Source organism: Erinaceus europaeus, chromosome 13 (genome assembly GCF_950295315.1).
Source record: "Erinaceus europaeus chromosome 13, mEriEur2.1, whole genome shotgun sequence".
Taxonomy (NCBI): Eukaryota; Metazoa; Chordata; class Mammalia; order Eulipotyphla; family Erinaceidae; genus Erinaceus; species Erinaceus europaeus.
Window position 1 is genome coordinate 26,456,195 of NC_080174.1, and position 13,983 is coordinate 26,470,177.

Consider the following 13,983-nt stretch of genomic DNA (forward strand, 5'->3'; position numbering starts at 1 on the left):
TAATGGTGATGGGAAGAAAGTTGGGTGAGAAATGGTTTACTGACTTTGGAAGTCTGTCTGAAGCCTTCCTAACAGGGTATTTAACCTCAGAAAGTCTAGGAAAAGTAAAAGTAAGGACAGCTACTGGGTAAGTTATAAAACCTCAGTCTTTAAAAAAAGGACAAATATTATGTTTGAAAGGAACACCTTACAATATTTCTTTTTCTGTTCCAGTGCTCTAAGAACAAAACAGAAGAACAAAATGGAAAATATGCTACTCTGGCTGATATTTTTCACACTCGGGTGGATCCTCACTGATGGATCTAAAACAGAAGAGGATTTCATGTGGCATTTGAGAAAAATACCCCAGATTGTCAGTGAAAAGACTTTCCACCTCACCAGCCCAACATTTGAAGCTGATAGGAAGATAATGTTAAGCAGAGTGTGTGGCATTGAATGCCAGAAGGAACTCCCAGCTCCCAGCCTTTCTGAATTGGAAAATTCTGTTTCCTATGAGACTGTCTTTGAGAATGGCACTAGAACCTTGACCAGGGTGAAAGTGAAAGGTCTGGTCCTTGAGCCCACTCAGAATATCACCACAAAAGGAGCATCTAGTAGGAGGAAGAGGCAGGTGTATGGCACAGACAGCAGATTTAGCATCTTGGACAAGAGATTCCTAACCAACTTCCCTTTCAACACCGCTGTGAAGCTCTCTACAGGCTGTAGTGGCGTTCTCATCTCCCCCAGCCATGTCCTAACGGCTGCCCACTGTGTCCACGATGGAAAGGACTATATCAAGGGTAGTAAAAAGTTGAGGGTGGGGTTGTTAAAGATGAGAAACAAAGGTGGTGGCAAAAGACGGAAGGGTTCAAAGAGCAGGAGAGAAGCCATTGGTGGTGACCAAAGAAAGGGCAATAAAGAAAACCTGAAGAAGAGGGTCAAGACAGGAAGAAGAAAGGAATCTAGTCAAGGCCAAAAGGTCACTGAAGGGAAACCTTCCTTCCAGTGGACCAGGGTTAAGAATATGCACATTCCCAAAGGCTGGGCCAGAGGAGGGAAGGGGGATGCTGCCTTGGACTATGACTATGCTCTTCTAGAGCTGAAACGTCCTCACAAAAAGAAATACATGGAACTAGGAATTAGTCCAACCATCAAGAAACTGCCTGGAGGCATGATCCACTTCTCTGGATTTGATCATGACAGGGCGGATCAGTTAGTGTACCGGTTTTGTAGTGTGTCAGAGGAATCCAGTGACTTCCTTTATCAATATTGTGATGCTGAGTCTGGCTCTACTGGCTCCGGGATCTATCTGCGTCTGAAAGAGCCAGGCAAAAAGAACTGGAAGCGCAAAATTATTGCAGTCTACTCCGGCCACCAGTGGGTAGATGTCCAAGGTGTTCAAAAGGATTACAACGTGGCAGTACGCATCACCCCCCTCAAGTATGCCCAGATTTGCCTCTGGATTCATGGAAATGATGCCGATTGTACTTATGGCTAATTAATCCTCAAGTGAGGCCATGGATTATATATTTTTCAGAGAACACCTGTTCTATTACAGTAGAATAACTTCATAGATTATACCTGGATTTGAGTCTTATCAATAGCACTTCAATATTTTAATGAATTTTATTTCTCAAAATTAGATTTTTCATTCATTTAAGGAATGTCTAGGCACAGATATTAAAGTATGAATAGATAGGTACTTCAAAGCCAATTATACATTCTTTTGTTACATTACTCTGATTTGTGGAAAAAATTATCTTCTGAAAAATAAAATACTCTTGTCAAACTGGTACTATAAATAATATGCAATTTCTTACAGAATTTATTCTCAGGTTCTGACTCTAAGACAAATCCAGTAAGGTACCAGCTGAACATTAAATGTGAAATAACATGTTTAAGTAGAAGATACAAAGACTGAGAATCAGAGGCGATTGCACCACAGTGTGTACTGGTGGACCATTTAGCTTTCTGTTGAATATAAGACATTTTAGTGCTTAAGATATTAGAAGTAATATCAAGCCTTATGAACAAAACGATTAGCTATCTTACTACTTAAGATATCGATTGAAGTGTATTATTCTAAAATGGGAGCAAAGTTTGGTACTATGAAATAAAGGTAGTTTTAAAAATAGGAAAGTGGAGAGTCTTTTAACCTTGAGTTTTTATTTAATAATCAAAACCTGACTTTTGGTGTATGCAGATGGGAGACAGCTGAACAGCTGTAGTGATCACTGAGAGCCACATCATATTATTACAACACATCTTCCTACATATGAAGTGCTATATTTTTCAGTTCATTGAGTTCTATAGACTTTTTTTTTTTAAAGCCTTACTTCCTCTTGACAAGTTTCAGTTTGGGGGCCATAGGTAAATTATTTTGATGAGTTTTCTGATTAATCAGTTTGTATATGTCCTTCCTTTAAAATGAATATAGTTTATAAACACAATTCTAAGAAGAAGGTTTTGATATTTTCATTAGGGACCAAGGCTAGTCCTTTAGTATAGGCCCCCAAAACATATTTCTTGGAATGAACAGATTATTTGCTGAATGGCTGCAAATGGAGTTACCTTAGATCATTAAGTTTAAGTGGTTTTAGTGATTTACAATCAAATTCCATGATCATCATGAGTTATAGACGCCGGCCTACTCTTCCTTAGGGCTTTTTTTTTGTTGTTGTGACACATGCCAGTCACTAATTCTGCCAAAGTTCAAGCTTATTTTTTAATTATTTTTTTCAAGACTGGAAAGTTACACCCCTAATTCAAATGCCAAAGAATATTTGATTAGATTATAATTAAAAGTGATTTTGTGAGTGACATCATGTCCAAAAGAGCAGAAATCAAATATAAATGTGCATTCTCTTGTAATGTGACTAAGTTAAAAAAACCACTCAATAAAAATTAAAAATGAAACAACTACAGCTCTTTATCTCTACGTATGTTTATATACAGAATTTTAGAGAGTATTAAATTATGTCATTTAAAGTGATTTTAATTTAAGCATGTGTCTGACTAGTATTTGAATAGGGCAATTGACTCAAAGTTTTGCTCACATCTTTTTTTGGGGAAAATATTTGTATGACCATGGTAACTAAAAATGTTTCAAGGTGAATTCTGTAAATTTATATAATTGACATATATACAACTTTACCTTAGATTTTTAGAAAACAACTGCTGGACTTTAACTAAATTTGAGGTAACTTAGGGTGCTTAGTGCCAAATTTGGTGTGTAGAGTTATATTCTAAACTTACACAGTTTCCTTAAAATCATTGTACAATACTTTTCAAATACATAAAATTTAGCTTATTTTATTTGCAAAGGTTATTTGTCTTATTCTTTCTCTCCCAAGTGAACATGAATCTAATATGATCTAGGGCTATTAAAAAGCATTACATCAGAATATTATACTTCATATACTTTTTCTGTTGTGATGACTTGACTGGAAATAAAAAAAAAAACTAGTTTAAATTCACTCAACTAAATATACCTACACACATGTTGAGTGTATGCAAAGGCCTATATTAACTTACTGCTGGAGAAATTATTCAGCGGTTGAAATCAAACCCCCCTCAGATTCAATCCCCCACACCACCATAAACCAGAGCTGAGCAGTGCTCTAGAAAAAAAAAGTTTAAAGTAGCTATGCAAACCATACTGACCTATGAAAATATACCAATGTATGTTTATTTCTTTTTAAATTTATTATTATTATTATTACCTCCAGGGTTATTGCTGGGGATCAGTGCTTGCACCATAAATCTACTGCTCCATTTTTTCCCCTTTTGTTACCCTTGTTGTTGTAGCCTTGTTGTGGTTATTATTGTTGTTGATGTCGTTCGTTGTTGGACAGGACAGAGAGAAATGGAGAGAGGAAGGGAAGACATAGGGGGGAGAGAAAGATAGACACCTGCAGACCTGTTTCACTGCCTGTGAAGCGACTCCCCTGCAGGTGGGGAGCTGGGGGCTTGAACTGGGATCCTTATGTCTGTTCTTGCGCTTTGCGCCACGTGTGCTTAACCCACTGCGCTACCACCCAACCCCCAAGTGTATGTTTACCTTGTGACTGAACAATCAATGTAATCAATACAATGTAAAATTTACTTATGTTCAGTATGAGTTTGGGAATGCACTGCATGATATGAAATTCTTCAATAAGAAAGAAATGTCAGTGTTCTACAGAACTGACTTGTTTTTGTAGTCAAATGAAATTCTAGTACTAACATAAAAAAAGGAAAAAAAAAACAGAGATGCAAGTATCTTCCTAAATTCTAGATCCTTAACCATTAAAAGTGCTTATTCTAAATGGTAATGTGTATATTATAATTTTAGAATTAGTCATAAGACTGTATCCAAGTTATGCATATACTCAGCAAAGCAACTGTGGTGAACAGAAGCAATTTAGGATGTGGTTCAAAACAGTTCTAACAATCTCTACAGTAAACTGTTCTGTATAAAGTAAATGTTTACCAATTATGTTTGTAGTTGTCTTTAGCATGATCAAGTAACAGAAATAAAAATTACCTGGAGGGCTGGGTTGTGGTGCATCTGACAGAGCACACGTTGTAAAGCACAAAACCCGGGTTTTCAAGCTCCTGGTCGCTAACTTTGTGTGTGAGTGGACTCTCATGAGTGGTGAACAGTGCTGCAGGACTCCCTCTTCCTCTCCCTATCTTCCCGTTTTCCTATTGAATTTTGTTTCTATGCCACAAATAAAATGTTAAAAATTTAAAAAAATTACCTAATATACTTAAAGACTAGAATCTTCTTTTTTATATTATTTTTTAATTTATTACTTGATAGAGACAGAGTGAAATCGAGTGGAGTGGGGGTGATAGGGAGAAAGAGACACCTGTAGCCCTGCTTCCGCCACTTGTGAAGCTTTCCCCCCTGCAGGTGGGGACCAGGGGCTTAAACCAGGGTCCTTGTGCACTGTAATGTGTGCACTTAACGAGGTGCACCACCGCCTGGCCTCAAGACTAGAATCTTCATTTCTCCAGATCAGTGTGTTGGTACAGGTGTGTTGAGAGGATTGGGGCGATGCAACGATGCAACTCAAGTTGCCATAATGACACCCCCCTTCCCATGTTATTAACAAACCTTCAGCTTGCTGGGGTTTAGTTAACAACACAGTGCTTTTCTAAGAACTGCTCTGGAAGTACCTTATCTTTTCTCAGCTTTATAAGTAATTCAGAAGCAATTAATGGGCTTCTTTAAGAGTAATCCTTAAGAGTCAAGGCTCTTGAAGGCAATAGAAGCTCTTTCTCATCTAAACACTCTTCTCTTACCAATCTTTCCATTGACATTAACTAGTTAAAATTTTGTCCTTTTTACTTAACTTAGATTTTTGTTTTTATGTATTTACTGGAGTGAGATGGAAAAAAAAATCGAGGAGAATGGGGCAATAGAGAGGAAAGAAACATCTGCAGTACTACACTATTTGCGAAGCTTCCCCCTACAGGCCGGTACCATGGACTTGAACTCTGGTCCTCGTGCATTGTAACATGTGTGCTCAACTGGGTGTGCCACTGCCATGCTCTATTAATGTAGAATTTAAACCATTGATGCTGACCTAAAGGTCAAATCAGAAAATAACATAAATCTCAGGATATGAAAATAATGTACTAGCTACACAGTACAAAAACCTGGGCAGAAATACACGTTTCTTTCTTAAAACTATTTGAAATAGATCCATTGTCAGACAACTCTAGTTTCTCTTTCTTTCTCTCTTTTTCCTTTTTCTTCCATTCTTCTTTCTTTCTTATAAAATAGAAACACTGACAAGACCATAGGATAAGAGGTATACAATTACACACAATTTCCACCACCAGAACTCCGTATCCCCTCCCCTCCCTCGATTCTGTGTATCCCTACCACAACCCCCCTTATATATAATCTTTGTTTTAGTTTATTTTCTTCTAAGAGAAAAATTCTATCTTAAAAAATTCTCTGCCACCCTTACAGAAGTGCTATTTATTTTTAAAACCAGGATGACCTTTATGCTGCCAAACAAAAGTACCACTTTATCAAGTAAGTGCCAAAAAATAAAAGCACATTCTTTTGGAGACAGGATTGAATTTAGTATTCTGCCATTGCACTTGAAACTTTCTAAAGGGCTTTCTTTGTGGCCTGGGAGAAATAGTACCACTGTTGCACTCAGCAAATAGGCAGCTGTACCACTCCATGTAGGCTGGTGTGTGACTGATGTGGCTCCCTAAGGGGTGTCCTGGGCAGTCACTGGCATCTCTCTTCTGTGGACACACCAGCTCAAAATTGAAGCTTGGCCTTTTGGGAGAGGAAACACGAATATTATAAATGCCACATGGCTGACCTTTTTTATGACTACTAACTAGATGTCTCAGTTTTAGGTTAGCTGAAACAAAGTAGTTAAGTAGTGTACTGTTGAGATTCCACATTTTGGGACTATTACTAATCTTTTGTTTATTATTAAGTGTTTATTGTTAAGGAGGAGATGTTTTGATCAGAGCAGATGCCACCTTCACTGATAATTGCAGGCAGTTTCATAAAGACTGGTGAGAGATATGAGAAGCGTAGGGGAGGATGACGAAAGACAAGAGGAATTTAACTGCACTGATAGGTTTACTGAGGCAATTTCTTGGGTGTGTGTGTGTGGGGGTCCCTGTTGGCCAATGAAGTGTTCTGTGTCTCTTTGCACTAGTGGCATGGTCATACAGAGTGTAACAAGTATGTGCATATGAGTGCAAGCACACAAAGACCTAGTTTGGACAGAATTGAGCCTAAAAGTCTTGCTCAAAATGTGGAAGGAATATCATGGGTAAATTGAACCCCTGTTTAAAATCACCTAGCGATATTTTTTTTGTTTTATCTGAGTACACAAAAGACCATATCTCTAAAAACAGTTTACTGTAGTAAAACAGTTTTACTACAGGGACATCAAGAGTCTCACCAAGACAAGTTCTAGGGCCTGACTTTAATGAAAAAAAAATTATTGAAATTTATTTTAATGAAAAAAAAAGAGCACTGAGGCTAGGTGGAACTGTGGTTTAAGCTGCTGGTCCCCACCTGCAGGGAGAAGTTTCACAAGCAGTGAAGCAGGGCTGTAGGTGTCTCTCTTTCTCTCTTCCTCTCTACCTCCCCCCTTCTCAGTTTTTCTCTGTATCTATCCAAAAACTGAGTAAATAAAATGAAAATAAAACAAACAAACAAACAAACAAAAGACCAGAGTTCCAAGGCTTATGGTGGTGCTGGGAATTGAACTTGAGACCTTGGAACATCAGATACAATCATTATGCTCTCTTTTGCATGATAATTATTTTGTCCCCTGTTCCAACAAAAAGAAATAATAATAAAAGAAATCAAAGTAACTTCATCTATTAGTAATTTACATCACCACATGGACTATTCAATACAAAATTCATATTCTATATAAATGTCAAATTAAATTTAGAAATACTTACAATCTAAAACACATTTTTATTACACTATGCCTGAAAAGTTCAAAATACAAGTTCCAAAAATTAAATCTATAAAAATCATATTACTTGATCAGATACTTGATTCTGAAAGCTAGTTCTCAAGAGACTCATGCTATGTAGCTAAAGGAGAGAAAAATTTTAGAAATAAAAATATACTTCTACATTTGAAAAATGTTTCTATTGGCGATTAGACTAGTTTTGATATTAAATTCTAGTTATAGGCATACAGTTATTCAGTTTTATGAGAATTGGCTAAACCACTGATTTTGTGTATAAGTATCATGTCTGAGTAAAGTATGACCTACAGTCATATTATTCTTCAAATTCTATGAAAAATTCTCACAAAATAACTACAAGAATTTAATTACAGGTCAGCAGAATAGCTCACTGGGATAGTGCATTGCTTTGTCATGTGTGGAATCCACATTTGAACCCAGACCCCACCGTCCTAAAAGAAGCTTTGATGCTTGTGCCTTGATTCTCATTCTCTCTCTCTCTGTGCTTCTATCTTAAACACAATTTAATTACATATTTTAAGAGAAAGTTATCATTTTCTTTTGTTTGAAATATGGAATTTTGGTTTATGTGGCAGCAGCCATGAAGCCCCAAGTTTAATGTCAGTTGAATAATTGTGCTTTTTGTTTTCTTGTTTTCAATTTATTGTAAAATAAAGAAAATGAGGTTGGCCCTGACAGTATCTCTCATACACAATGATTTAAAATACTAGATGTGCAGAACTTGAAATAGACTTTTACCCCTACACACAATCAAAGAGAGAAGGGTTATATTTGTATTATCTTTGTTCAAGGTGTTTATTGCATCTCAGAGGGCATACATGCACTGGGATTTTAAACTGAAATACAAAGAAAAGCCATTTTGAAATTGGTTTTAGGTATTTTCCCCCATTACAGTGTATGTTATCCCCACATTAAATTCAGATACAACCACTTTTAAATGGTACCATACATCTATTAAATAATTTGAAAAATAAGCAAACACCTTTCCAACCCAATATGCTTTTACAAAGAACTGCCAAGCCACTAGAAACACTGATCAAGAGTGACCTCATTTATGCATCAAAATCTTAAGCCAAGCCATCAGCACAGACAGTATGACAACAAATCAAAATGAAAGAATACAGTATGTACAGGATACAGTTCTCTGAATCAGTTTAAATTCTAATCACAATGGTACAACAAAACCTACTCTGAGCTCAAGTGAGAGATGGAGAACACTAGCCTACAAAACACACAAAGAAATACTGAATTAACAGATGTACATAAAACCCACAATAAAATAATATTTTCAGTAATCTTTAGGTGACAGATATACCTTAGGGTGCCTTCATAATCACTTGAGCAGCACATTTTAAATTGCATGTTCATGAACTTGATAGAAATAGACCCTTGACTTTTCAGTGCATTTAATCAAGAATGAATAAACAGGTCAATTTAGATGCAAAATCTGTCAAATGTAATTAAAATATACATTTTTAATATAGCAGTTCTCAAATAGGAAATTCTTCCCATATGATTTATTTTTTTCATTCTTGATAAGGTAGCTTCAAGGAGAAATATTTATTATGGACATTACCCTTTATATATTTTTTAAAATAAAATATTTTAACATATACAATGCCACAAAAATAAACGTTTCTCACAACAGTTGAAGTTCCTGTGATTTGAAAAATGTACTCCACACAGAAAAAAGTTTTGTATATTTAAGAGTGTTTTCCTCACTATCTGATATTATCACACTATGTTCATAAGAGAAATACAGAAGAAAAGAGAATTTAGGGGGAGAGTTTAGATTTGTCCAAAAGTTATATATACATTGAAACCCTCAAAAACACAGACACATCTTTCCCAGTGGCTCACCACACCACAGCTGCATCATCCGTTCACGGGCGAGGCCCAGAAAAGCACAAAAGGCATCAGAAACATCCATTCATTGTTTACATCGTACAACACACAAATAACCCAAATACACTACAATTTTGAGAGTAGGGATAACAGCTAAGGTAGTACACAATCCTAATGTTCACTTTCACAGCTGTGCTACACGTTTTGGAAGAGAAGTTATGAGTAAGCATTGGGTTTGGTACTGGTGGCTCACTTTGCAACTCTGAGCATCAATCTTAGTTGAAGTCTCCAAACTCATTATTATTATTATTTTCTATTCAGTCACAAAAATTGCAGCTGTAGAGATAAAAAAATTTGAATTAGAAAACACCACTCAAATATATAACCTCCCTTGCAATTTTACAGACTACAAAAATTTTTCTATATGAATAAACTTACATCAACAAACTCTGTATGCTATTTAAAATCAGCTTAATTACTTAAATACCAGAAAAATACTTGAAAGTTTCCAATGTAAAACTTCATTTTAGATAAAGACTAGACTAGCAAAATTTTGAAATTTGGACATTCAAAATCATGGTAGTATGATGTTCCATGCTAATCAGTAACAGGTGATATTAAGAAAAGGATAGTAAAACAAAAGCATAGTCATTTGCATTGCCTTTTTTTAAAATTTTCAGTTATGCTCTTCAATGAGTCACCAATTAATTGAACAAGTAACAAAAGACAAAGGGAAATAGCCTTGGTGATTCAATGACTTTCCTTAAACTATCACCAGTTTTCTCTGTGGCTAATCCATGTTTTACCATTTACCACCATTTCCGACTGCCCAGAAGCTTTTCCTGGGTTGTGTTAAGGCATGGCCATCTGGGTAACTGAAAAATTGTCTCTGTCTTCCTCTTGATTGTGAATCTGAGGTTAGGGACTGTCTTAAATATCTCTTGTTAGGTGATACTTATCAAATTTTGGCATGACAGGACTTGTATTTATTGAATGAGAGGATAAATGTTTGCCATAGGGACACATTGTTAAGAAATATTTGTTGTCTTAGTTATATCTACATTAGTTCAGTTCAACCCAAAGAGGAACAGGAATGTTGGGCACAAAGAGAAATTATGTGATATCAAAGCCTTAAAACGAGAGATTTTAATCTTGTGTATGAAAACAAGTCATAACCCACAGAAATCTTAATGGGCTTTAGAGGAATATACATACATATATATATATATATATAGTATATATATTATATATAATAAAAATAATACTGGAAAATGGCCTCTAATCTTTGACACTTTTACTGTTCTTCTAATGTTCCTTTGGCAAGTCTTTTACTTAAGCCAAGGACAAGTTCCTAGTTTGATCAAAGGATTTAGTTACTGGCAAGTGCATGTGAAAGCTACAGAGTAAAATGAAAACAAAAAATAGCACTGTTACTGTTTATTCACATTCACTGAGTGAATTTGTTCAGAACCTACTCCTTGGGTTTAGAACTACAGGAACAATAACTTTTCCACTCTATCATCTCCTTTCCATAACTGCATTATCAATCCTTTAACAGCATATTTGAAATTTAAAATTAGAGTGTTAGAAAATTAAAATTCTACTTGAATGAATAAATGCAGAGTAACAATGTAAGTTTTATTCTATGAGGCTAAATCAGGATAAATAAATATATGATTACGTAACCAAGTATATTCCTAGATAATGATATAAGTTGGTAGTGTTCTAATTTACCAGGTAGAATGGACAATTTTTTTCAGTATAATCTTTGAGATTTTGACTTTATAAATATAATCTTTGTGCCTTCCAGTATGAGAACAATTTAGAGGTTTTCCCACCCTCAAAGTCTTATAAAATAAACAAGAAATAAGAAACTTGATAAAGACAGCCCTAATTTATTAGTTTTAAAAGTGTACACATTCAAATTATTATATATGTACTCAAAGTGCAGAAATACAAATAGCATATCTGATATAGTTAAGCATTATATTGGCCACTATTACAAACCCACAGGAAAAGCCCAATTTTATATACCTTAAATTGTTTACAAGAAATCCTTGATGTTAAGATCCGCTAATGGGTCCTTTGCTGGAGGTTTCTTGGGACTCTGAGTGGCAGGTGTAGGACTTGGAGAAAGCTAATGGGGGGGGGGGGTGGAGAGTAAGCCCAAGATAGCAGAAGTAGAAAGCAAACAGGGATAGATAAGCATTAGACAGAGCACATACCAAAGAAAACAAACATAGAGAGGATTAGATAGCTCAAGGTTTACAAACTCTACTTTGTTCTACTTAGCCACAGGGCTAGCTTGGTTCTAGGTGGCAAAGTACACAAGTTCCTTGAAATTCTAACAACATATTTAGCCAAAGTAAAATTTGGGACTCTGGTAGAGCAATATGGATATGAGTTAGGGAAGATATTTGAAAACTAAGTCGCACAAAGGTGATAAGAATATATAATAAAGCAAAAAATTCTTTATACATAGCATTTTTACTCTGAGTTATTAGAATCACTGCCCCTGCAGCTACAGACAGACTATGGCCCACATAGTCAACGACTGCCACCTTTCCAGATTCAAAGGAGGTCTCGAAACCTTACATCAGGCTCAACCTGACGCTGTTGACTGGCTACGGAAGAAGGGCAAACGCTAGAAGAAGAAAGAATCACTACAATAGTAAAGGAATTTTAATAGCAAGCAAGTATGAGTTTGAAGGAAAAGTTGAAAGGAAACAGTTTGCAGAAAACCATGTAGATTACTTAAAAGTGATTGTACTTTATGATAACAATTCCATACAAAGTATATTAAGTGAAACCCAGTCAAGGTTTTATTATTTTTTTCATTTGACAGGACAGAGAGAGTACTGAGAGGGGAGGTACTGAGACAATACTGAGAGAGAGAAAGACAGAGAGACAGACATCTACAGACATGCTTCATCACTTATGAAGCCTCCTCACTGCAGGTGGGGAGTAGGGGCTCGAATTTGGGTCCTTGTACATGATAGCGTGTGTGCTACCACTTAGCTGAAACCAGTCAAGCTTTGAGGGACTGTTTCAGATTAACAAATAGTTTCTTATTTACAAATGCCACTGAATTTTAATACTGTCTACTCAGTTTGCAGAAAAGGCTAATTATTAAATATTACAAAAAAGAATCATACTGAACTTGCAACAAAAGTAACACATGTACTTACCTTGTTTCTGTTTAATACCTAAAATTTATTTATTGTGTTGATAAAAATATTTTCAATAGCAGGATTCTGCAGGAATGTTAATAGTAAAAGGCTATGAAAGAAAGGTCATGGTATACATAGCATGATAGTTGGCAATTATCCTTTCAGTTTAATTTCCTATATTTATTTACTTTTTAAATTTTGATAGGGCAGAGAGAAATTGAGAAGAAATGAGGAGATGAGAGAGAGGAGAGAGAGAGAGAGAGAGATATCTGTAGCACTGCGTTACCACTTGTGAAGCTTCCTGCTGCAGGTGAGGACTGGGAGCTTGAACCTGGTTCTTAGTGCAAGGTAACGTATGCACTAAGCTGGGCCACTGCCTGACCCCCACGGGGTCTTCTATACTCTTAACATGTTGGAAATATCAGACATCTGGAACTGTGAAAGTGATGTCTGTTTATATTGGCCCAGTAAACAGAACTTCAAAAGTAAGGATTTTTAGATTTGTTTCATGTCTACAAATGACTAACTTTAGTATCTATCAGACAAGTTTCCAGTTTTAAAAATTTAAACACTTTAAATCCTTTAAAATAAAAAATACTTCTTAAATCTAATTGTAGTTCTTTAATTTTTATTTATTTTTAAATATTTTATTTATTTATTGGACAGAGACAGAGAAATTGAGAGAAGAGGTGGAGATAGAGATAGAGAGAAAAGAGACACACCTGCCATACTGTGTCACCATTTGTGAACCTTTTGCCCTGTAGATGGGGATCAGAGGCTTGGACCTGGGTCCTGGTGCATTGTAACATGTCTGCTTTACCAAAGTCATCACTGCCTCACCTCTTTAAAGCAATATCTTTTTAAAAAGATTTATCTATGTATTCACTAGAGAGAGAGAAAGAGAGAGAGAGAGAGAGATAGGAAATACCAGAACACCACTCTGGCACATATGCTATCAGAGATCACACTCAGGATTGTTACTGTCTGTAAGTTCTGTACTCTACCACAAAGCCATCTCCCCACTACAAAAAAATTAAACTATGTGAATTCTGGGAATAGGTAGAGGATGGACTTAAAGATTCATGGAAGCAAAAGGAATAAAAAGATACTCAGGGATTAGGGAGATAGCATAATAGTTAAGCAAAAGACTCATGCCTGAGGCTCTGAGGTCTCAGGTTAAATCCCCAGTAGCACCATAAGCCAGATCTGGGCAATGCTGTGATCTCTCTCTCTCTCTCTCTCTCTCATTAAAAAAATAAATAAAAAACACTCAGAAGGTCACAGTAGGAGTTCTATGAATCAGATGATTTAAATACTCATATGGTATGTTAAATACTGTAGATGTGAACTCATGTACTGACATTGTTAAAATATATTTGCATTATTTGGTTTGGTCTTAACATGGTGCTAATACAATCATAACTTGGTGTCTGGCTCCATCCAAATCAGTTTCTCCTTGTGAAATTCTCTAGCTCTGCATGTGTCTCCACTCTGTTCAGATGATTCACAAGATG

At 35.9% G+C, this 13,983-nt stretch overlaps 2 protein-coding genes across 9 annotated transcripts in view; one reads left to right on the plus strand and one right to left on the minus strand.

Moving 5' to 3' along the window:
* The window catches only part of PRSS35 (serine protease 35), a 4,486-nt gene extending 2,714 nt beyond the window's left edge, over nt 1-1,772 (plus strand). The window contains exon 2 of the mRNA XM_007526145.3: nt 214-1,772. Coding sequence (XP_007526207.1) covers nt 242-1,477 — 1,236 coding nt within the window. The 5' untranslated portion in view covers nt 214-241 and the 3' untranslated portion in view covers nt 1,478-1,772. The remainder of the gene's footprint in view (nt 1-213) is intronic.
* Nucleotides 1,773-8,219: 6,447 nt separating this feature from the next.
* SNAP91 (synaptosome associated protein 91) overlaps nt 8,220-13,983 on the minus strand; it is a 151,523-nt gene continuing 145,759 nt past the window's right edge. For all 8 annotated transcript variants that reach the window (XM_060205448.1, XM_060205445.1, XM_060205451.1 and 5 more), the window contains 2 exons: nt 11,334-11,436; nt 8,220-9,635 (listed from right to left, as the gene is read on the minus strand). In XM_060205448.1, the coding sequence (XP_060061431.1) occupies nt 11,344-11,436 (93 nt within the window). In that variant the 3' untranslated portion in view covers nt 8,220-9,635; nt 11,334-11,343. The remainder of the gene's footprint in view (nt 9,636-11,333; nt 11,437-13,983) is intronic.